General features: G+C 40.0%; 1 protein-coding gene across 1 annotated transcript in view; it reads right to left on the bottom strand.

Annotated features, from left to right (window-relative positions):
• Positions 1-24,284, bottom strand: part of CLIC4 (CLIC family member 4) — a 67,173-nt gene that overhangs the window by 31,355 nt on the left and 11,534 nt on the right. The window contains exon 2 of the mRNA XM_086716071.1: positions 138-247. Within this exon, the coding sequence (XP_086572197.1) occupies positions 138-247 (110 nt within the window). The remainder of the gene's footprint in view (positions 1-137; positions 248-24,284) is intronic.

Below are 24,284 nucleotides of genomic sequence, written 5' to 3'. Positions count from 1 at the left end.
TTAAATTTGTCCACAAATCAGCTGAACTTTAATAAATGTATTTCCTTTAAAGAGCATATACATACATAGGGAGGGGAGAGGCTCAAACTGAACACACTATACACTCAAGTTAATTTCCAACCACAACAAAATCTTACCTTTTCAGGTCCACGGTTGTGACACTAAATACAACTCCTTTGAGCCACAGAATCATGAAGAGCCTCTGGGAAAAGGGGCAGTTTCCTATGCTCTCACCGTCACTCCCAGCCTAGGAAACAGAAACCAACATTGAAAAGCAGGGTCAGAGCGGTGACATTCAAAACGAAAGACTTTCTTCTGACTTATAATCAGGGGTCCAAGAAGATAGCACAAGTTGCATTACAGAAGGAGTGCAAACTCAGGTTTCTGTTCTTTTGCTCTTTCATTTGCCTCCTCTCTTCTTAAAGATGGCCAGTCTACTACAGCACCGTCCTAGAAAATTTTCTGCAAGGGTAGAAATGATCTGTATCACCACTGTTCGACACAGCAGTCGTTTGTGACATATGGCTAAAATGACTGCTTAAAATGTAGCTAGTTTGAGGCTTTTCATTTGCTTTTAATTAACTGTATGAAACGTAAGTCATTTCCTGTTCTATGAGACAGTATTCTTTACAAGGCAACACAAAGAGGGAAATTCACAGGTGTGTCTATTTCCAAAAAGTTAAAATCATCACCAACCCCTCCTCATTTAAAAAACACTCATTATAAAAATCCCATATCCTGTTTTATATATTCAGGAGCAAGAGAATAACAAGATATCTTTATAATAAGCTATTTGTAATCCTACTTAATGTCAATGGAGCAGCTGATGACTATGACTTCCCCAAGCTCAATGATGAAGTAGAATTTTCCTAAAAATCAGTGGGACAAATCTTTAATTCCATCACATGTGCCCCCAAGTTTACAAAGCAGGGACAGGGGAAGCAGGAAACAGGAGGGGGGAAAGAAAGCATATTGGAAGAGAACATTCTAACACTTGCTAGGGAGAAACACAGTCCTCTTCACCACAAAGGGTGGAAAAAGCCAGAAATAACTTTTGACAACTCATTCAAAGATGAATGATTCAAGTACTATTTATTATCCTAAAGTAACTCTCAAAATATTCAGAAGCCATTTCAGTAAAATGCTACATTAGTAAAGTATTCCTAAACTAATGGGGAAATAGGGTGGAGTAAAAAAAAATAATAAAGTCGTTAACCGATTAAACACAACACAACTAACAAAACACACGGGTATAAAAGGAGGATCCCAGAACCCTTCCCTCATCAGCATGGGAGAGTTACAACTAAGCTTGGTTAAAAAATAATAATAATAATAAAAATCATTCTTTATCAGAAACAAAACATACACAGAATTGTAACCAGACTGACTCATGTTAATTTCTAGTACTGCAACTTGCACAAATCTTGACTTCCTGCAGAAGGTCTAGTTCTTAAACTTTAAGGTGATTAAGAATAATCTAAATAAGGGGCACCTCGGTGGCTCAGTTAACCATCCAACTCTTGATTTCAGGTCAGGTCACGATCCCAGGGTCGTGGGATTGCACCCCCGTGTCAGGCTCCACACTGAACCTACTTAAGATTCTCTCTTGGGGCTCCTGGGTGGCTCAGATGGTTAAGTGTCTGACTTGGGCTCAGGTTATCATCTCACGGTTTGTGAGCTGGAGTCCGGCATCAGGCTCTCTCCTGATGGTGCAGAGCCTGCTTGGCATTCTCTCTCTTCCTCTCTCTCTGCCCCTCCCCCACTTGTACCTTCTCTCACTCTCAAAATAAATTTAAAAAAATTTTTTTTTTCTCTCTCTCCCCTGCCTCTCTCCCCTGCTCTCACACTCTAAAATGAAATTTAAAACAATAATAATAACCTAAATAAGACAGTTTGGATAGAAGATTTCTGGGCCTTATACCCAGAGATTGTGGACTGTGATTAAGAAGAATGCTTGGGTGGAGCCCAGGAATCCTCATTTTGTTACAGGCACCCAAGGAGATCACACAGCAAAGCACCTGCTAGTCACACTGAGAAACACTGGTGTGGGAAGGGTCAGGGTGATATTCCTTGGACAAAGCACAGTCAGTTCATAAAACTAAGTCATCCAATGATACAATGTAACAAAGTGTACACAAAGCTGCTTTTTTGAGGATGCTGGCTATCCCCACACACAGAGAACACTGATAACATAAAAGTGAGTTTATCACAGATAATAAAAAGTTAAGGTATTCTCTTTCTGTATATGTTGAGGATTAATATTTTTACACAAGGCTGTGGCTTTAGATACTCAAATTTTATTATCATTCTTGTTTTGTTTTGTCTTCCCCTCCTGGTTTTAACATGCTTTTAGTAACTACAAGAGGGGTGCCTGGCTGGCTCAGTCGGTTAAGCATCCTACTCTTGGTTTCCACTCAGGTCATGAACTTGCAGCTTGCGAGTTTCAGCTCTGCATCGGGCTCTGTGCTGACAGTGCAGAGCCTGCTTGGAATTCTCTCTCTCCTCTCTCTCTGCCACTCCCTTGCTCGCTCTCTCTCTCAAAATAAATAAACTTAAATATATAACTACAAGAAAAAGTGTACCAAACTTCAGACTTCCTAAAAAAGCAGTATAGTTTGGTAGCCAAAGAACAAGTCTGACTCACTTTGTCCTATTCCATTTGTTTAATCTATGAAATGAACTATAATTTCCCAAAAAGTCTGCCATAGGAGTGTAAAATAATTAAGTTGGTAGAGAAGTTGTAATAACGATGTTACATAGAGCCACTTGGAAAGACATTCAACCGAAGGCAAGCCGGATGTAAACAGCGATTGGCTACAGATCAGAAACACCACACCATAACCCCTGTGACAGTCTGCAGAGCATATGCGACAGTAGAGACAGAAGCACCCTGGGACAGGGACGCTGCGTGAAGACCCAGTCAGGACACAAATGCCCCCTCTGCCTTCGCGCACTTACTTCCCTCTCGGGCATGTCTAACGCTTGTTACGCGTCCCGCACTCCTTATACGATTCTCTTATACAAACACAAATAAAAGTATGTGTGCTCTTTAAAGCAGATCTGAAAAACTGCTTTTCATTAACTAAGGCCAAAACTCAGGACAATTCAAATGAGAAATACTGCCAACTACAAGTTTTTCTGAACTTTTAACAGCATAAGATTGGGAGCTACTAAAAGGATGTTTTCATCAAGTATACATACAGTGAAACTGGAAAAACTTGGATTTCTAGAAGTCACAAGTCAAAGACTTCCTCCTTTAATCCGTGTTGTAATAAAATTCCATTGAAACATTTCAATATAATTCATTCAAGTTAAAGGATCAAAATTACACTCTTCAATATGAACTACGTTGAACATAACCTATTGGTACAATGGACTGAGGAGGACATTATGGTACAGTGGAATGCATTATATGCTGGAGATCAAGATACCTTTATTCCATACCCAGTTCTTTATTATAATAAAAATTAACACATAGGTATATCTAACAATAGCATCTAAGAAAGTATGTTTAAAAAAAAAACTTTGCTTTTTACTGCTTCTAACAGTACATTCATGATGTTAAAGATAAATAAAAATTGAAACACTACAGAAAGTCAGAGTTCCTCTACCTTTGAAACATTCACTAGTTTGTTCCTTATTCTTCTTAATTTTTATTTTCTATGAACATACTACTTTTCTTTTTCCAATATGTGATTGCTGGGGCGCCTGGGTGATTCAGTCGGTTAAGTGTCTGACTTTGGCTCAGGTCATGATCTCACGGTCTATGAGTTCGAGCCCCGTGTCGGGCTCTGCTGATGGCTCGGAGCCTGGAGCCTGCTTCGGATTTTGTGTCTCCCTCCGTCTCTGCCTCCCCCCACCCCACTTGTGCCCTGTGTCTCTCTCTGTCTCTGCCCCCCCCCCCCCCCCGGCTTGTGCTCTGTCTCTCTCTCTCTCAAAAATAAATAAACGTTAAAAATTTTTTTAAAAATATGTGATCGCACCCTACATAACTCTTTTATAATCTGCATTTTTATTCCCAATGTAATGTAATCAACCCTGTGAAGGCTGTCATGCCCTCGCCAGGATGGTGGCCAAGAGGGTCAAGGGGGGCGCCAGGGCTTCCAACCCTGCCAGGAAGACGAAGCCCTACTCCCCCCTGCTCGGGTGCACGTCAGAGGAGGCCCAGTACAGAGCAGTCAGACATTCACCATCAACCAGAGGTAATGAGGCCACCCCACTGGGGTATCAGCGGAGGCCACTGTAGACATTCAGTCTCTGACAGTAACCAGGCAGTGTTGTTGCCCTTCTCCCCTCCCAGCCCCCTCCACAGCAGTGTCACAGAAGTCTTATTTGAGTGTTAGGGAAGTTTAAACAAAGTTTAAACAAGAGCCAGAGTCTCCTAACATAATATGAAAAGGTACCGGTTTCAAGCAAGAATCGCTTGTCATACAAAGAACTGTATCAAACTGAATGAAAAAAGGCAACCAACAATGCGGACATCAGGATGACTGAGATGTTAAAATTTGCTGACAAAGATTTTAAAGCAGCCGTAATAAAAGTGCTTCAAGGAGCAAGGAAGACCAGCCTGAAACAAGTGAAAACACAGACTCAGCCAAGAAGTAGAAGGTGTAAAGAAGAACGAGATGGAAATTTCGCAACCAAAAAAGAAAAGAAGAAAAGAGCTCAAAGGATGAGCTTAAACTGCCAAATGGAAGGCACAGAGGACAGAATCACTGGACAGAAAGGCTGGATAGAAATCACTCCCTCTGAACAGAGAAAACGTAGACTCAAAATGTGCTACTTCCTATATGTTTCCATATTTTGATGCCATCCATCAAACAGTTATGTTTGAAGGCTTCGTTTATGCTATTAATCCAACAATTTCATTTCTATAAATTTATTCTGTAGAAACATGTATACAGATGCCCAGAGACAGAGGAGCAATGAAGCACTGTTTGTAACAGCCACCCACCGGAGACCACCCAATGCAGATCGATAAAGGACTTGTTAAGTTATAGGCCACCACCAGAGGGGATGTCTGGGCTAACCGCTTGGCCTTTGCTGCTATGGGTAGGGGCAAGGTCACAGCTTTTTTTTTTTTTTTTGAGAGAGAGAGAGAGAGAGAGAGAGAGAGAGAGACAGACAGACAGACTGCGAGCGGGGAAGGGCAGAGAGAGGGAGACACAGAATCCGAAGCAGGCTCCAGGCTCCAAGCTGTCAGCGCAGAGCCCGACGCGGGGCTCGAACAGACCGTGAGATCAGGACCCGAGCCGAAGTCGGATGCTTAACGGACTGAGTCACCCAGGCACCCCTAAAAACTTTCTGTCTTAAGCTTAGGCTGCCCGTTCCTGGTTCTTTGGCCAGGGAGAGCAGGCTTCTGTTAGGAAGGTTTTTGTCTGCACCTGTTGGTGTTTCTAGGCTGCCGGCTCCTATAGCTCCGGGTCTGGGATATATCGAGACAGGAAACAAAAAATAAAAAACAAAAAACAAACAGACAAAAACCAATTTATCTACTCTATCTTTCCAGAAGCAGAAGTCTCTCAGAAGTATTAAAATTAGAAAGCAAAATTAAAAATGTAGAAAATGTGGTATATCCATACAATGGAATATTATTCAACAGGAAGAAGCAATAAGGTACTGATACACACTCTAAATTGGATGAACTTTGAAAAATTATGCTAACTGAAAGGAGCCAGTCACCAAAAACCATGTAGCATATAATTCCACGTATATGAAATGTAAAAAACAGGCAAATGTAGAGAGACAGGAAGTAGATTAGTGGTGACCTACCTAGGGCTTCTGTGGAGCAGGAAGGAAGGAAAGGTTGGATAAAAAGGGATGTTTTTCTGGAGTGATGAAAATATTCTAAAATTAGACTGGGGTGATGGCTGCACAACTCTGCGAATATACTAAAAATCACTGAATTGAATCATATGAATCATTATCTCAAAAAAGCGGTTTGAAATATACAGGCACAAAGGGCACCTGGGCAGCTCAGTTAAGTGTCAGACTTTGGCTCAGGTCATGATCTCACAGTTCACGAGTTCAAACCCTACATCAGGCTCTACCTGCTTCCGATCCCGTCCCCCACCGCCCCCCCCCCTGCCATCCCTCCCTCGCTCATGCTCTCTCAAAAATAAACGTTAAAAAAAATTTAAATACACAGGCACAAATTACAAATATAAATATATACATCCCAGATAAATGTTAACTTGGAATATATAGTTCTAATATTATGATCTCTTATTAAAAAACAAACATGTCCATGTTTTCTCAAAAATCAGAAAACCCAAATAAGGCAAAAACTTGAATAATCCCACTGACACAGAAATGACCACCAATTTTCCAGGTAAAGGCTGGGTCTAAACATTCATTTCAAATGTTCTTACAAAAGGAGCAGTTCTGGGGCGCCTGGGTGGCTTGGTCGGTTAAGCGTCCGACTTCGGCTCAGGTCATGATCCCACGTCTGTGAGTTCGAGCCCCGCATCGGGCTCTGTGCTGACAGCTCAGAGCCTGGAGCCTGTTTCAGATTCTGTGTCTCCCTCTCTCTCTGCCCCTCCCCCGTTCATGCTCTGTCTCTCTCTGTCTCAAAAATAAATAAAACGTTAAAAAAAAAAAAAAAGGAGCAGTTCTGCTTAACTTGCTATCTGGGGCTCCTCTTACACACTCACTAATGCTCACCCTTCTCCCTCCAGGCCTCTGTTGTAATTCCTGAATTGCCTAATACCAGTATTTAATCAGAAACTTCCATATTAACTCCTACATTGCTAAATAGGGGTCAGTGGTAGATGCCATAAATATTTTAATGTTTTACTAATTCAAGGTTAAGGAATGGCTCACTTAGAAAACCTAGTTTAATCAGTTGTTAGAATAGTCATTTTAAAACACCCAAGAAGGCAAGTTTGAACTCCATTCCTCCTTTGTGACCAAGGGACTGGGGGGGGAAGGGGGGGCCGCAGGGGGTGACTAGGGTAAGAAAGACAAACTAGGAACTTAAGGTAAACCTGTGCTCCTGACCATTAAATTATTTTCCTTGACATACTTTCTACGGAATGTATATAACAATATGCTGCTAAAAGAGTAAACTTAAAAACCTTAAGGCTTCGTTTACCTTTACTGTGGATTCTACCTAAATTTGCTATCTGAATACACTAAATGGCTTGCTTTGATTTAGATTAACTTAAAAGTCTCAAAACAACATGATAAATGGGCAAAGTCACCTGGTTTCTATTATTCATTTCTTCAGAGATTTTCCTAAACACATGCTAGAACCAAGGTTTAGAGTCCTGAGGTTTAACAAGCCTTCACTCGTCTACAGGGTCTGCAGAGCATGTCAGAAACAGGGCTCAGAATCAGACATCTGGGGCGCCTGGGGGGCTCAGTAGGTTAAGCGTCTGACTGAGGCTCAGGTCACGATCTCGTGGTTCACAGGTTCAAGCCCCACGTCTGGCTTTGTGCTGACAGCTGGGAGGCTGGAGCCTGCTTCCCATTCTGTGTCTCCCTCTCTCTCTGCCCCTCTCCCACTCACACTCTGTGTCTCTCTCTCTCTCTCTCTCTCTCTTCAAAAATAAACATTAAAAAAAAATTTTAATAAAATAAATTAAAAGGAAGAATCAGACATCTGGATTTTGAATCTGACTTCACTACTTATTAGATGTGTAATCTTTAGTAAGTTACTTAACATCTGTGAAACTGGACTTCCTATGCCATGTTATTAGGGGGTCAAGTCTGTTAGGGTACACACAGTTCTTGGCACATGGTGAGAGTTTAGTAAATGTTACTTGACTTTAAAGACACTTCATGCACAGAACTCAAGCCCTAACAACAGGTTTTTTAAGTTGGAGCACTTAGTCATTAGAATCTCCAGTCACTTTATTCTTCCAGAAAATGAGAGAGGGAAAAGAATCACAGAACTAAGTCTACAAATAAAGCCAAAGGATACGGAGTGGAACAATTCCTGTATCCCAAGCTCTGGCGATGTAAATAAAGCAGCCAATGGTAGGGCCTGGGAAAGACCTCAGTTGCTACCATTTTCTTGTTCAGTATCACCAACTCCTGAAGTCCACCGTGCAATTTAGAGAAGAACTGATTCGTGTGAAATTACATGAGGATACCCAACTACCAGGGTTAGATGAAACTCCAGGCTAGGCTGTCTGAGTTCACATAAAACATTTACCTTACTGAAAATGAACTCTCTACTCTCCCAAAACAAGCTCTTTACATGTATTAAACCTAGTTGATCCTTGCATTCTCTAATTCAGCAGAGGACGGTGGTTAATTAAGAGCCAGACTCACACAAAGCCACCACTTCCTGTGTGACTTTGAAAAAGTGACTCAACCTCTCTGGGCCAGTCTTCCTCGGGCATAAAATGGAAACAATAACAGGACCTACCATTGGATTGTTGAGGGGAACTGAATGAGGCAACACACCAAAGGGCTCAGAACAGCACAACTGCTCTAAAGCCAAGACACTGGGAGGGAGTTATTCACTGCATACCTTTTACACTCTCACATTTTTTGATATTTGTACTATGCACATGAATCTTTCATCTTAAAAAAAAAAAAAAGAAGCAAGGCGAGGTGCCAGGGTGGGGGTGCCAGGGTGGCTCAGTAGGTTAAGTATCCAACTCTTGGTTTCGGCTCAGATCACGATCTCGCAGTTTCCTGAGTTCAATCCCCACACTGGGTTCTGTGCTGGCAGCACGGAGCCTGCTTAGGAGTCTTTCTCCCTTTCTGTGCATCCCCCACTCACGCTCTCAAAATTAATAAAGAAAGTTTAAAAAAAAAAAGAGGCAAGCAAACAAAAGCCTTCCACCCCAAACATGTGAAAATGAAGTAAAACAAAAGCTACAGAATGAACGTGGAAAAGTTCTGAAGATGAATGACAGAGATGTGACAGAATGCACAGGAGCAGCATTCTCACATCTCAGGCTACGGAGAAGTCCACAAGCAGTGCGTTTAAAATGCAGATTTCCAGGCCTCACCTCCAGACATTCAGATTCAGTAGGTCTCTGGTGAGGTCCAGGAATCTGCAATTTTTAACAAGTGCGTCAAGCAATTCAAATTCTGATGCATTTGGTGGGCAGACCACATTTTGGTAAACACTGACCCAGAAGAAAAATGTGCCAAGAAATAAAGACTGGAAAGAAGTTTACTCCACAGTTAGACTTTGAATTTGAATTCCTCGTGATGCCTTTTGGACTCTGCTCTTTGTAGGCCAGCAACCTGGTCACTATTTGTTAGAGGCAGTTTGGGTACATAACAGCCGCCTCCCATATTTTAAAGGAATACTACGCTATCTGGCCTCAAACCAGGGCATATCAAGACTTAAACGAAGCCAACCTAAAGCCCTTTAGAAACCTAAACACTCACATTCAAGAATATTCTTTAAAAAAAAAAAAAAGTTTATTTATTTATTTTGAGAGAGACAGAGACAGAGAGGGACAAAGAGAGAGGGAGACAGAGAATCCCTAGCACAGAGCTGATGCAGGGCTCAAACTCATGAAACCATGAGATCATGACCTGAGGCAAAACCAAGAGTCAGATGCTTAACCTACTGAGCCACCCAGGTGCCCCAAGAACATTCTTATTTACACAAACTAAGAAGCAGAAGCAAAACAATGTTTCTAAGGGTTTGTCTTACAGCCAAACAATGTCGAGGAAATAATGGTGTCTGGAGTCCTCTATAGATCAAGTCCTTTATGCTGTGGGATGGTTAGATCTGGTTTAAAAGAACTATAATTGTAATTACTAGATTAACATTACTAAATGATTTGACTTCTCAGGAGGAAAAAAAAAAAGATTCTACTATAATGTTAGGGACAAGGACCAATACCTGAATTGAAAAACAGAATTGGGGGGGGGGGCACCTGAGTGGCTCAATCAGTTAAGCATCCAACTTTGGCTCAGGTCGTGATCTCGCAGTCCATGAGTTCGAGCCCCACGTCGGGCTCTGTGCTGACAGCTCAGAGCCTGGAGCCTGCTTTGTGTGTTTCCCTCTCTCTCTGCCCCTCCCCCACTCATGTGCTCGCACGCGCGCGTGTGCGCTCTCGCTCTCTCTCTCAAAACTAAATAAAAAACACTAAAAGAAAAGAAGAACAGGTTGGTTTTCCACTTAGAATCCATGTAACTTTACACTAGGCAAGTCACTTAACGGCTTTGCCTTTAGTTTTCTCTTGTAACGGGCAGTCCTAGCGTAGGGGTTTGGGGGTGGAGACTGAGTTACAGAAGCTGGAAACTACAAGGTTGTGATACAAGAATATATTCCTACTCTTAGAGAGCACAATGTATGGAACTTCAAGAAAAGGAGCAAATGATAAAGCAAATGGGGTAACATATTAATAGGTAAACCAGGTAAAGGATGGTCTTTGTACTGTTCTTATTCCTGCAACTTGAAAGTTTGAAATTATTTCCAAATTAGTGGTTTTTAAGTTATTCATTTAGTTTCCACTTCTGTCCTAATAGTTTCTAACTATAACTCATTTTTAATGTACCATTTATATATTATCTCCAAGGGTAGATAAAAATCAATCTTTTTAAATTAAATTTTTTTGCTTTTTAATCATTCATCAACCATACGAGGACCGACACTAAATCCTGGAGATCCGGTGCTGGATAAGAAAAGACTGTCCCTACATTTGTAATACCTATGGTCTACAGAGCTGAATCTGAATAATTTAAGAATGTTAGAACACACTAAAAAATGAAAATCAAAACAGGATACAGTGAAACTCAAAATACATTCCCCAACCTTATCACAACTGAAATAGCACTTCAACATTTTCTCAAAAGTGTCATAAACATCCCCCAATAAATCACGGTTCTGGGAGTTTCAGTTTTATGGGCTTTTGCCACGGCTGCTCCTCTGCATTGGTGATTCAGCTTTTAACAGGAGACTTGATGTTCTTTTGCTTTAGTCTGAATCACTGAACTGAGAAAGCATTCAAAACTGCACAAAAACATGTCTTTTCACTTTATTCTCAAATACAAAAAAAGGAGGGAGCAGGTAGAAGAATAGACAAATTTATCATACTTTACCATCTAAAATAACCTTCTAAAATTTACAGTTATTACTAAAGTCATCGAGATTCAAAGTTACTTGAAGGCAGTTGGGGGAAATCACTGAAATACACAATTCAGCCCACTGTTTTAGCTACATGTCAGGGTTTAATGATAAATCTTCCTTTTTTAAGCTGCTGCTTCTACCCACAACGATGGAGAGTTAAACCTGTTGAAAGGCAAATTCGTTTTCCAGTAGTTTCTAAGGCTATTTATTTCCTTTAGTAAATCACCACATTACGATTCAATTATCCAATGTAGCTGATAGTTTAACTTAAGATTAAAAAAAGCCTGTAAACATGTACAATTGTCTTTAAAAATGAGGTCTTTGACACAGTTCTCACTTCTTCCTCAAGATGATTTACCAACCCGTGTGTGTCCCTGAGGACCCTACACCACAATTCCGTTATCCCCTCCCGTTCATCCTGTACAATAAGGCCACGTGAGTCAGACACTTTTGTGACTCAAATCACATCATCTTCCACAAAAATGCCCACAGCCACACCTGTTCTTCAGGTGAAGCTCAAGCCTCACCTTTAAGAAATCTTTCTAGATCACTCTAGCCCAAACCAGTTACCTGTCCTCTCACCTTCTACTCTGGCTTCTCAAACTCTGATGTCAACACAAATCATCAGATCATGTCACAATGCAGCTTTGGCTCCAGGAGATCTGGGGTAGGGCTCAAGATTCTCCATCTCTTACAAATTCCAAGGGCATAGCAAGCCTGTGCCACTTACTTAACAATGAATACTGAGTTGCCTTGTGATCTCTTAAATTGTTACTGTGTATTATTGGTTTCCTATTCATATCCCTGCACAGTTATCTCCTGAGCTAGCCTGTAACTTCAACTGAGATGGCATACATTTTTTTCATCTTACCATAGGACCTCATCTGCTACAGATGCTTTACTATTTATTAGCTTTCCATTGATTGCTAACAATGAAAGCCTCTGAGTTACAAAAAATGTGCTCCAGGTTATTAGCATAGAAAAAAATATATTTATTAAAGTCAAATCTTCTTGATTAATGCTTCTCAAAAATTTAAATTAGTTCTCCAAGTGAACTTGGAACACAGCTAGCAAATTACAGAAGCCACTATAGCAAACTCTGAGAATTGCCTGCCCAGTATCCATTCTCCTACTTGTTATTGCTGATAGAAGTCCCATTTATAAAACGGGAGTGGGGCACCTGGGTGGCTCAGGTGGTTAAGCGTCTGACTTCAGCTCAGGTCATGATCTCCCGGTTTGTGAGTTCCAGGCCTGCGTTGGGTTCTGTGCTGACAGCTCAGAGCCTGGAGCCTGCTTCGGATTCTGTGTCCTCCTCTCTCTCTCTCTCTGCCCCTCCCCCTGCCCATGCTCTGTCTCTCTGACTCTCAAATATGAATAAACGTTTTTTTAAAAAGTTTTAATTTAAAAAATAAAATAAAATACAAATAAAATAAAAGAGGGCACCTGGGTGGTTCATTTGGTTAAGTGTTGGACTTCAGCTCAGGTCATGATCTCGAAGTTTCTGAGTTCAAGCCCCACGTTGGGCTCTGTGCTCACAATTCAGAGCCTGGAGTCTGCTTCAAATTCTGTGTCTCACTCTCTCTGCCCCTCCCCTGCTCACCCTCTGTCTCTCTATCTCTCTCAAAAATAAAAGAAACATTAAAAATTAAAAAAGAAAGAAAGAATTCCCATTTTTGATCAGGTATCCATTCTGTCCTTCCCCCAAGGGACACAGGGGAGGATGACCCAATCCCCAATACTAGGAGTAAATCCTGACTAATCCTAAGCCAGTCATGATAGCTCCATTCCTCTTGCCAGTGATTAGTGGCAGACCTGGTGACTAGCTCCAGTTCCGGTGGACAAGAGTCGCATGAGAAAAGTTTCCTGCTCTTAAAACAAAGACACCAGAAGAGGAAACCTTGAATGTGAAACCTCTGGCTGCTGTGGCCAACTTGACGGTTGCCAGAGGCTGCAACCAACCCCCAAAAAGAGCAGAACTGAGAAATGCAGATTTGTGTGGAATAAACGCTAATATACCAAGTGAAAAACTGTATACTGCAGTAAGTGCCAAGAGGAAAGCAAAGTAGTAAGGGTAAAGAGCACCGACTTTGGATGGTCCTGAGAGCTCTCTTAGAGCTAAAGAAAGACAAGGAGTCCGCCATGCAAAGCGCCAGCATGGGTACGACAGAAAGTGGTATTGGCAGGGGCCAGATCATGAGTTTCTAGACCAAATTAAGGAGTCTGAATTTTACGTTTGCAAAGGGAACAATTTATTCTCCCATGTAACAAATGTTGGCCCAGCGCCTCTCGCGCAGAAAGAAACCACTGCACACGATGGCTGCACACGATGGTTCATCAGCAAGGTCTCTGGAAGCAGAATGTCTGGTTTGATATATGGGTCCTTCTGCTTAACCTGCTGTGTGATATTGGTACCTATTTAACCTCTCTGGGACTCAGCTTCCTTATATGTCAAATGGGGAATAATACTACCTCATAGTTAGGAGATTAAATGAGTTAATATGACAGTCTCTTAAAACACTGCCCAGCATCTGGTTAGTGCTCAGTAACAAAGTATGTGCTAAGTAGAGAACAATTTCCAGACTTCACTGAGCTTGGGGGAAATGCCAGAGAGCAGGGTAACGGGATACCACTGAAGGGTAGGGACATATGAGGGCAACATCCAACTTCCTTTTTAAGACAATAAGTAACACTTGCTACCATATGGAGAGCAGGTTGGGGGCATGGAGCTGGTGGAGAACGTACACTGGGAGATTCAGAATGTAGCCTGGATTAGGGGCGCCTGGGTGGCTCAGTCGGTTAAGCGTCCAACTTCAGCTCAGGTCGTGATCTCATGGTCCGTGGGTTCGAGCCCCGCATCGGGCTCGGTGCCGTCGGTTCGGAGCCTGGAGCCTGCTTCGGATTCTGTGTCTCCCTCTCTCTCTGCCCCTCCCCCACTCACGCTCTATCAAAAAAATGAATAAACGTTAAAAAAAAAATTAGAATGTGGCCTGGATTCAAGGCAATGGAGCTGGAGAGAAATGCGTGGATTAAACTGAACCAAGAGGATACAACCCTAAAGACTTGTGGGTGGATGACCTGCATGTGGGAAGTGAAGTCAAAAAAGAAATCAAAGAACTAGATTTCTGGTTTGAGGAACTGGGTAGAGGAAAGCCTCAAGATAGGGGTGGGGGTGTGCCTTTACTTTGCTGGAAGACAGAGCAATCCCTCAAGAGATGACCATACAACTACCACCATGGCTTGGAGATATTTCTCAAGTGTGAAAGGCTACAAACCAAAACTGACCCTGTTGACCTCAGGACACACTTGAGGAGAGGTGGGGGGAGGGTTATGACTTGATATACTTCTGCACTGCTTGGTTTCTCCTTTTTTTTTTTTTTTTTGGATTTAAGAACATTCTAAAAGAAAATGTTCAAAATGTTTACCCATTTTATTCCTGTCCCTTAACCACTGCCAAAATACTAAACTGCTTAAAGATGACAGAACTTCTTTAGAATTCTTCATATTGCTTGAAAAAATGCTGAATGCAAAGTAATCGGGAATTAATGACAGTTGAGAAAGATTCTATTGAGGACATCTGTTCTGTTACATATTGGAAACATATGCTGAAAATGAAAACAAAAGTTCTAATCTATACTCAAATCAAATCTGAAATGTCTCAGCTAGAATCGTTTGCTAAAACAAAATGTCAGATCTACAGTGACTAGACTTTACATCTAAGCACAACAAAACTATAGCAAAAACAAGTTCTGCTGCAATGTTTCATTTACATTCACCCATCAAAAGCCTAAGATAGGAGGAACAAAGTCTATTATCTCTTCAGAGAAAATTATATGCCACATGTAATTAAAAATACTAAATGCCAAGTCAGGAAGAAAAAAAAAAAAAAAGACGACCAAAAGTAGAACGCCTTTTCCCATCTGGATCAAACTGGATTCTACTCCCCACAGGAATCAAACACAACAAATGAAACGGCACAAAGTGGCCTACGAACAAGCTAACAGCTACTGTTTCATTTAGCAGCTTCTATCTCACTTGAGATGCACTATTATGAAAACGCTTTATATATAGTAATTCTCACAATAACCATATGAAGTTAGGTATTATTTTCCTCATATTTCAGATAAGGAAACAGATTTTGAGAAGCTTAAGTAACCCGTCTTAGGTCCTACAACTGAGGAGTAGCAGAACCGAGTTTGATGGCTGAGGTCCATGCTATTAACCATTCTCATAATTTCTTACACCAAGGTTAGAAAGAGACGCTGGACTCCTACCTGCTTAATCTCATGATTTTGGGGTACAACCACCACCTCACTCATATGCACATTACTACCAAGATAAATCCCCTGACTTACAATCAATACAATGTAATCGACAAATTTCATTTCAAATTTTCTAGAAGCCATATTTTAAAGAGTAAAAAAGAAACACGTGAAACTACTTTAAATAATCTTACTTAATTCTATGTATCTAAAACATTATTTCAACATGTAAATGACACAAAAAAATATTACATTCTTTTGTTTGTACTCAATCTTTGAATTCTGGTATATATTTTATAGTACATCTCAATTCAAACGAAACACATTTCAAGCACTCAAAAGCCACATATGGCTAGTGGCTCTCACACTGGTCAGCAGATGTCTAGAGAAAAAGCCTCTGAATAACCAACACCAAGGTCACCAAGACCACATACTAAAGGTCATGTACCTGAACTCATCAAATCAACATTCAAGCTCTCAGAAATGATTTATTCTTATTGCAAACAAATTTTAACAAGTTTGTCTACCTGACTTACCAAACTACAACAGATGACAACAGAAAAGTAAAGGAAATGGACTGCATGAACACAGCTGAGCAGGCAAAGAAACAGAAAACACACAACATAAATACACACAGGCGTGCACACATAAAAAGGAGATCTAGGTTCAAAAACCGTAACAGTTGATGACACTTAGCAAAAAGGCAAAAACAGTCTTCCATACCTCAACAGTTCCCCAGGACATGGCAGCATTATGGAATTCATCAGAATGCTGGCATTAAGTGGCAGTTAAATTCAGCATTTTAAGGGACACCTGGGTGGCTCAGTCGGTTAAGCATCCAACTTTGGCTCAGGTCACGATCTCACAGTTGATGAGTTCGAGCCCCAAACTGGGCTCTGTGCTGCCTGTGCAGAGCCTGCTTGGGATTCGTTCTCTCTCTCTCTTTCTCTCTCTCTCTCTCTCTCTCATTCACTCAAAACAAATAAACTTTAAAAAAAACAAATCAATTTGAAAACTCTCTGTACCATCTTTGCAATTTTCCTATAAATCTAAAACTACCCTAAAATTATAAACTTACCTTGAAAAAAACAATTTGAGGGGCGCCTGGGTGGCTCAGTTGGTTAAGTATCCAACCTCGGCTCAAGTCATGATCTCACAGTTCATGAGTTCGATCCCAACATTGGGCTCTCTGCTCTCAGCACAGAGCCTGCTTCAGATCCTCTGTCCTCCCCCATCTCTCCCCTCCCCACTTCTCTTTCTCAAAAATAAATAAACATAAAAAAATTTTCTGAGGGGTGCCTGGCTGGCTCAGTCAGTAGAGCATGTGACTCTTGATCTTGGGGTTATGAGTTCAAGCCCCACATTGGGTACAGAGTTTACTTCAAAATCTTTTAAAAAATAAAAAGAAGGGGTGCCTGGGTGGCTCAGTTGGCTAAGTGTCCAACTCTTGATTTTGGCTCAGGTCTTGATCTCACAGTTTGTGGGTTTGAGCCCCACATTGGGCTCTGCGCTGAGAGCATGGAGCCTGCTTGGGATTCTCTCTCTCTCCCTCTCTCTCTCAAAATAAATAAATAAACCTTTTTTAAAAAAAAAAAAAAAGGAAAAGGAAAAGAAAAAGAAAAAAAACAGTTTGAGGCTTCTGGTATGGTCAAATAGTTCCCACAACTCAACCCTCTACCCCGATAACAATGATAACTTCCACACGAAAGCAACCACTTGTTGGGGCGCCTGGGTGGCTCAGTCGATTAAGCAGCCGACCTCGGTTCAGGTCATGATCTCACGGTTCATGGGTTTGAGCCCCACATCAGGCTCTGTGCTGACCAGCTTGGAGCCTGGAGCTGCTTCGGATTCTGTGACTCCTTCTCTCTCTGCCCTTCCCCCACTTGTGCTCTGTCTCTGTCTCTCAAAAAATAAATAAATGTTAAAAAAAAGAATTTTTTTTTTAAATAAAAAAAAAAGCAACCACTTGTGGGCACTGGAGAGTAAACAAAAGCAGCAGACATTGGAGGGGAGCTGACACTTGGAAGAAAGGAAATACGCTGCACAATTTTCCCCAATTTTTATCTTTTAATCTTGTGCCATGCAGGGCAGCTAAAACTCCAAAAGGTTCTGCTAGCTTGAAGAACAGCATTCAAAGCACCACTGGAAAATAAGGCAGAACACCATAAAAAAGACAGCGGGAGAACCAGAGCCCTAAAATCTGCACAAAACTCTGCCTAAATCTCTAGCTAATGCCCAGCACACACAGGCACAGTACAGAATCCAAGCAGAGCAGCTAACAGAACTGAACTGAAATTTGAGCTGCCACCCATCATGGGGGAAAGAGTTTTGCACTTTGAGTTCAGTTCATTCCTGCTTTAAAAAAAAGAAGAAGCAGCAGCAAAATCCATACTCTTCAAAGGAACATAACCAAATCCAAAGCTTCTACAACTTGTCATTCACAATATCCAGAATGCAATCCAAAATTATTCCCAGGAAGAAAACAGGAAAACACAACCCATTCTCAAGAGAAAAAAATAGTCACATAATCATGGACACACCCTTTGTTGACCCAAATGGTATAATTTGTAGGCAAGGATTTTCAAGCGGTTATTATCACTATGCTCAAGAACTTAACAAAATATAGATGTTCATCATAAAGGAAAATAAAAAATTTCAGTAAAGACTGAAAAGAAAATGGAAATTCAAGAACTACAAAATATACTATCTGAAAAATTTTTAAACCACTACATGGGCTTAACGGTAGAACAGAGAAAAGAAAGAGAAAGGTTTATGAATGGGAAGACATATCCAAGAAATTAATCAGAAGAATTTTTTTAAGGTGAAAATATCAACAGTCTCAAAGACCCATGGGAAAATATCAAAAGGCCTACATTTTTAATTAGAGTCTCAGAAGGAGAGAAAGAAAAAGAATGAGGCATAAAAATTTTCAAGAAAAAATGGCCAAACTTTTCCCAAATAAAGACAAATCTACAGATGCAATACATTTCATGAACACCAAGATTAATGTAAAGAAAGTGACAGCGAGGTTAATCACAATTAAAATGCTAAAAAGCAAAAAAATAAAAAAATAAAAAAATAAAATAGTTGGGGGAAAAAAAACACACTGCATACAAACAACGATTGGAATGACAGTGGAATTTTCATCAGAAATAACAGAGGCCAGGGGCGCCTGGGTGGCTCAGTTGGTTGAGCGTCCGACTTCAGCTCAGGTCACGATCTCACGGTCCGTGAGTTCGAGCCCCGCGTCGGGCTCTGGGCTGATGGCTCAGAGCCTGGAGCCTGCTTCCAATTCTGTGTCTCCTTCTCTCTCTGCCCCTCCCCCATTCATGCTCTGTCTCTCTCTGTCTCAAAAATAAATAAAAATGTTAAAAAAAAAAAAAATTAAAAAAAAAAAAAAAAAAGAAATAACAGAGGCCAGAAAATATGGAACATTTTTTAAATGCTTAAATAAAAATAACAACAAAAATCACCCCAAAATCTTATATCCACCAAAAATATCTTTAAAGAATGGAAATAAAATCAAGGCATTTTCAGATAAAACTATGTAGAATTTGCACGTCTGACATTTAAATAAGTGAATGTCTGGAATATAGAAAACTAACTTGTGCTTATTAATACTGTCATGATTATATTACTATAAAAAGAAACACGTGCCCTTTACAATTAGTCATTCGCACTTTGGTCACATACAAAAAATGAATCTCCACCTTTTTCATTGTAAGACTCATTCTTTTAACATATTGTAAACAAAGACAAATTCACTGGGGCTCCTGGGTGGCTCAGTCAGTTGGGTGTCCGACTCTAATCTCAACTCAGGTCTTGATCTCAGGGTCGTGGGTTCAAGCCCCTCGCTGGGCTCCATGCTGGGCGTGAAGCCTACTTAAAACAAACAAACAAACAAAAAAACAACAAAGATACATTCACTAACTTCCAGAGTCTTCCTCTATCATCTGAAGACAAATATGTTGGGGTTGGGGGGAGCGGGGAAGGGAGGGGTGAAATTCTTATGCTAGTCAAAATCCAGCAGCCCACTTTCACTAAGGGCTTTAAAATACACACGCTGTAGTATCAACTACATTCAGAAAGAGTCCTGAGAGTAAAAGAAAACTTCCTCCCCCATCTGTGTATGGCAGCTACCTGATTTTAGTGGATGAGAGGTATTTCTCTTCATCAACAAGTTCCCAGACCTAGAAATTCCAGTAAGAGTTCGGAAGTAGGGTCAAAAATCCAACTTCTCCCTTTGTAAAAAATATGAATTCTCCATGAAGTTCTTTTTTAAGAGATTACACTTTAGATAAACAAAATAAAAATAAAGAATTCAGAGAATAAATAAGGTATGTGAGCGACTTTCACAACAGACTTACATGATACGGTTATGCACAGGATATTGGCTATAAAGATATACATCACAGTACTGCTTAACAGCTAAATTTTGGACCTGTAAATGACTAAGAACAGTGGAATAATAATGATAACAATGAACAATGAAAAAGTGCATTCATAAAAGTGCTACAGAATTTTAACGTAAAATATTAGCAGTCAATAAACATATGAAAGAATGAATCATTCTCTGGTATTTTATTTGGGATTACCTGTGTTTAAAGTTTTCACTAAAATATCTTACAAAATAAAATTTTTAAAATTATATATACCCAGGGTGCGTGGGTGGCTCAGTCAGTTGAGAATCTGACTCTGGCTCAGGTCATGATCCTGTGGTGTGTGAGTTTGAGCTCCACGTTGGGCTCACTCTGCTGTCAGCATGGAGCCCATGGCGGATCCTATGTGCCCCTCTCTCTCTCTCTCTGACCCTCCCCTGCTCACGCTCTCTCTCTCAAAATAAATAAAACATTTTTTAAAAAATTACAAATAAAAAAATAAAATTATCATTCAACAATGTACCGTAGCTGCAAAAGTTAACATTTGGGATTCTTGTCTATCTTCCTGGCTAGCCTAAAATCAATATCAAATAACTGAATAGTACAAGATAGCATGTTTATTACTGAAATTTTTACTTGCTATTTCAACACACAGGTGCATTAAATATGATAAAGGCAAATTCTAACTTACAAGAGTTCTGTATCTGTCTTATTTTAGACATACAAACAAAACCTTCCCTTTATCTTTTAAGTACCTGATTTTCAGGTAGTTCATTTGGAAAATAGAACATACTTCTAGTCAAAGAATTCACTCATGAAATATTCTTCATTTCTCGGACAAATTGCCCTCATTGTCACTGAGAATTTTTTATTTAAAGAGAATTTTTATTAGCTCCATTTGTATTTGTTTTCTGATAAACTGCATCTAATTATGAGAATTCATTATCTGGATCAGACTTTGAAATCTCAGGTCTCAACTTTCTGTCTGGACCTAAATACCCAAGACTAAGGCTACTCTGGCATATAAAATAAATCTGGACTAGACTGGACATCAGTTGTAAGAAACACGCCCACTTTACAGATGAGAACAACAATTTGAACCTGGTCTTCCAGTTATGTAATTTGAAGACTCTAGGCCTTTAAACCCATCTGTTATTAAGTTTAGATCAATGGCTATCTAGTGAGCCCTAATCATAAAACCCAAATTACAGGTCTCAAGCTCAATAATTGAATACTATTTTTATCTCTGCCATTTTACTATGAGGTAACACAGAACCCAACACCAAAAACAGATTTAAAATTCTCTTGCATTCATCTATCCCCAGACTACACATACCAATTTGCCCAAAAACTCTTATAGATATTTACTGAATTAGTGAGTTTTCCCCTATATAAAGATTGTGTTGGATGGAAAATATGAAAGACGAAGTAAACAGTCCCTGATCCTTGACCTCCTAGAATTCACATTCTGGCCCGCAACAAAGATATGATGAGAAATGACTGAGATGAGGGTCAGAAACATACAAACACCAAATGTTCCAGACAGACAGGAGGAAGGATTAGCTCAGCTGAGGGAGGCACAAGGTCAGAGAAGGAGCTAAACCCTGGAGGGCATTTGGTTTCAGGAGCTAAAACCCTTGAAATTATATGTTAAGCTACACTTTTTACAGAGTTTGGTGTACTCCAAAATATTTATAATGAAATACACCATAAAGGTGCATGCATCGTTCTTCTCTCCAGAAGCACAGCACATTCCTAAGCGCCTGAATGCGTCCGCATGCTTGCCAAGAGCTCTGAGGAGGAGCGCAGAAGCTGAAAACAGTTATTGTCAGTAAGAATGTTTTGGGGGGCTTTTAAGAGTCTTTATTTGTGAACAACATGTGCTCTGGCCAGAAACAGATTTATTCCTTCATTCTGCTCTACAATATCTACCACCAACCAATCAGAAGAGTCTTAATACCACTTGACCACACAGGGATCTGACTTCATGGTTAAAAACCGAATAAACCCAAGAAAATACTATGTAAGACAGACGCTTCTTACAAAAAGACGAAAGAGTCTAGCCTCACAGTAAAAATACATGTGAAAAAGACTTAAGGTTAAAATCACCGAAGAGAAGAGAAGAGAAGAGAAGAGAAGAGAAGAGAAGAGAAGAGAAGAGAAGAGAAGAGAAGAGAATTGGGAATAGGAAAATGGCAACAGGGTCAAGAAACTAAAGAAACGAACATATTTACAACCTCCCTCAAAAAAGATATAAGCAACTATTCTTTCTACAGAAAGCAGAATGTGTGTGTGTGTGTGTGTTTTAAAGAAAGACTCCTTATAAATGGTCTGGTTTTTCTTTAAGGGACAAAAGAAGACAGACCACAGGATTAATCAGTTTCATAGCCTTTTAAGTGAGCCAAAAAAAAAAAAAAAAAAGCGAAACCAAATGAAACAAACAAAAAACCCCAAATCCAAAAGCACTGGCTGATCTCATTAGCTTTGCTTAAGAAACTTTATAGATGTGACTTCACTCCTGGATTACACTTCTATATTTAGTTTATACCTAATATGGATAAAGTCCCGAACTAACAGTCATTTCCTCTCTCCACAAAAAGAAACTTCCTTGCTTTTTTTTCTATTAACAATGCAAAGATTACTGTAGGCTCCTCTAAAGGGAGAGGAGGTTAAAAAAAAAAGAAGAACACAAAGAAAAATATTAACAACTTGGTATGTTACTTCTGTTAAACTCAGACTGCTTGGACACATCTAAATTGTAAAGCAATCCTAAAATCAAATGTGTGATGTTCCAGTCAAGTTCCTTAACAAGTTTATGAATAAACCCTTTACAGAACTTTACAATACTAATTAACCAGGCCCCCAAAATGCACAGAGGTGAGGTAATGGAAATTTTAGTTTCCTTTCAAATTTAACCAAGAGAACTGAAAGAAACCAAACTCATTTAACGAACCATCTAGACTTGCTGGTTGTCAGTATGTTTTAGAAATACCTTTAAACATTCTCAGAATGTTTTCTTTTATTTTTTTATTTTTCAGGGTGACTGAATACAGCAAAGAGTGAAAACAAAACTACGTTAGGTAAACATTCAAGTTTCAAATAAAGAAAAAATATAAACACAAAAGCTCTTAGTGGTTAAGAGTCAGGCTCTGGATAACAAAGACCTCCGTACAAATACTTACTAGCCCTGCAGCCACACACAAGCAATGGCCTCTCTAAGCTTCGTGTGTAAAATAGTATTGATAGTACCTATTTCAGAGTTTATAGGAGGATTAAATTTGCTAACATGTAAAGGGCGTGGCACACCGTGCCTGGACCAGAGTAAATATACACTGCTCTCTAATATCTTATGCCTCTTATTCTGACTTTAACAGAAAAACAAAAACTTACTGCTCATTTTCATGTATCAGTGTACTCTTATACAGGAATAAATTAAGTGGTTTCAAGGAGCTTAAAACACTATCATAAAATGAAGGGTTTTAAAATCAGTTTACGATCCTTACATCACCTATTAATTACAGCCATGCTAAAGTTTTATCATCATCCCATTGTGGTCTAAAGTGGAATTAAAAAACAACAACAATAACAATCTTAGGGTCTAGAAATAAACTAGGAATTAGGAGACTTCGACTCTCTCTACTCTTACCCCCTTAAAAATTACTAAGCATAAAACCTGTCAATCTACACTAGCTCAATTTCTTCTGCTACAAATTAAATAGAACCTAATCTCTCCTAAACATGTCTGTATCTCCCATAAAGAAAGCATTAGATAATGGGGCACCTGGGTGGCTCAGTCAGTTAAGCGTCTGACTGGCTCAGGTCATGATCTCGTGGTTCGTGGGATGGAGCCCCATGTCAGGCTCTGTGCTGACAGTGCAGAGCCTGCTTGAGATTCTGCACTCTCCCTCCGCTTCCCTCCCTCACGCTTGCTCTTTCTCTCTTCCTCTCTCTCAAAAATAAGTAAACATAAAAAAAAAAAGAAAGAAAGCATTAGATAAATGTCAGTTAATGTATGACCAGTTCAACTTTGTAAGTGAAATTGTAGTAGCACAAGGCACTATGATACCAAATCCATAATTCACAGAACCACTGGACAGATTCAATAAGCCACAGATTATTCCTCCACTTCTTTTATGCTCTCACAAAAAATGGAAGGAAGGAAGGAAGGAAGGAAGGAAGGAAGGAAGGAAGGAAGGAAGGGAGGGAGGGAGGGAGGGAGGGAGGGAGGAAGACACTCCTACTAATAATAACCTCTTAAAACTTTAGCTACTAGTCCAGAAACAGCTGCTGAGGCAGAGTCTAAGATGGCCGAGTCCAATCTCAATGTCCTTTAGTTATCTAGAAAGTGTCAACAGGATCATGGTTCACTTAATTCAGGAATAAATTTGAGACTAATCTTGAATTTTTTTTCTAATTATATCTGCTCTTCTGATAAAGAATGGAAAGTTCTCCACCTATTTATTTGTAGTAGCAGCCTGGCAGATGCTTCTCTTAGCAACATCCTGGAGATTGAAACCACATGTGTTGAACAAATAAACCAACCATGAGCCAGTAGAGTCTTAACTCAGCATGCCAAAGGCCCATGTAATAATAATAAGC

Source organism: Puma concolor, chromosome C1 (assembly GCF_028749965.1).
Source record: "Puma concolor isolate L17-30 chromosome C1, mPumCon1.1.hap2, whole genome shotgun sequence".
Lineage (NCBI taxonomy): Eukaryota > Metazoa > Chordata > Mammalia > Carnivora > Felidae > Puma > Puma concolor.
The sequence above is the reverse complement of the archived record's forward strand: the minus strand, read 5'-3'. Positions and strand labels throughout refer to the sequence as shown.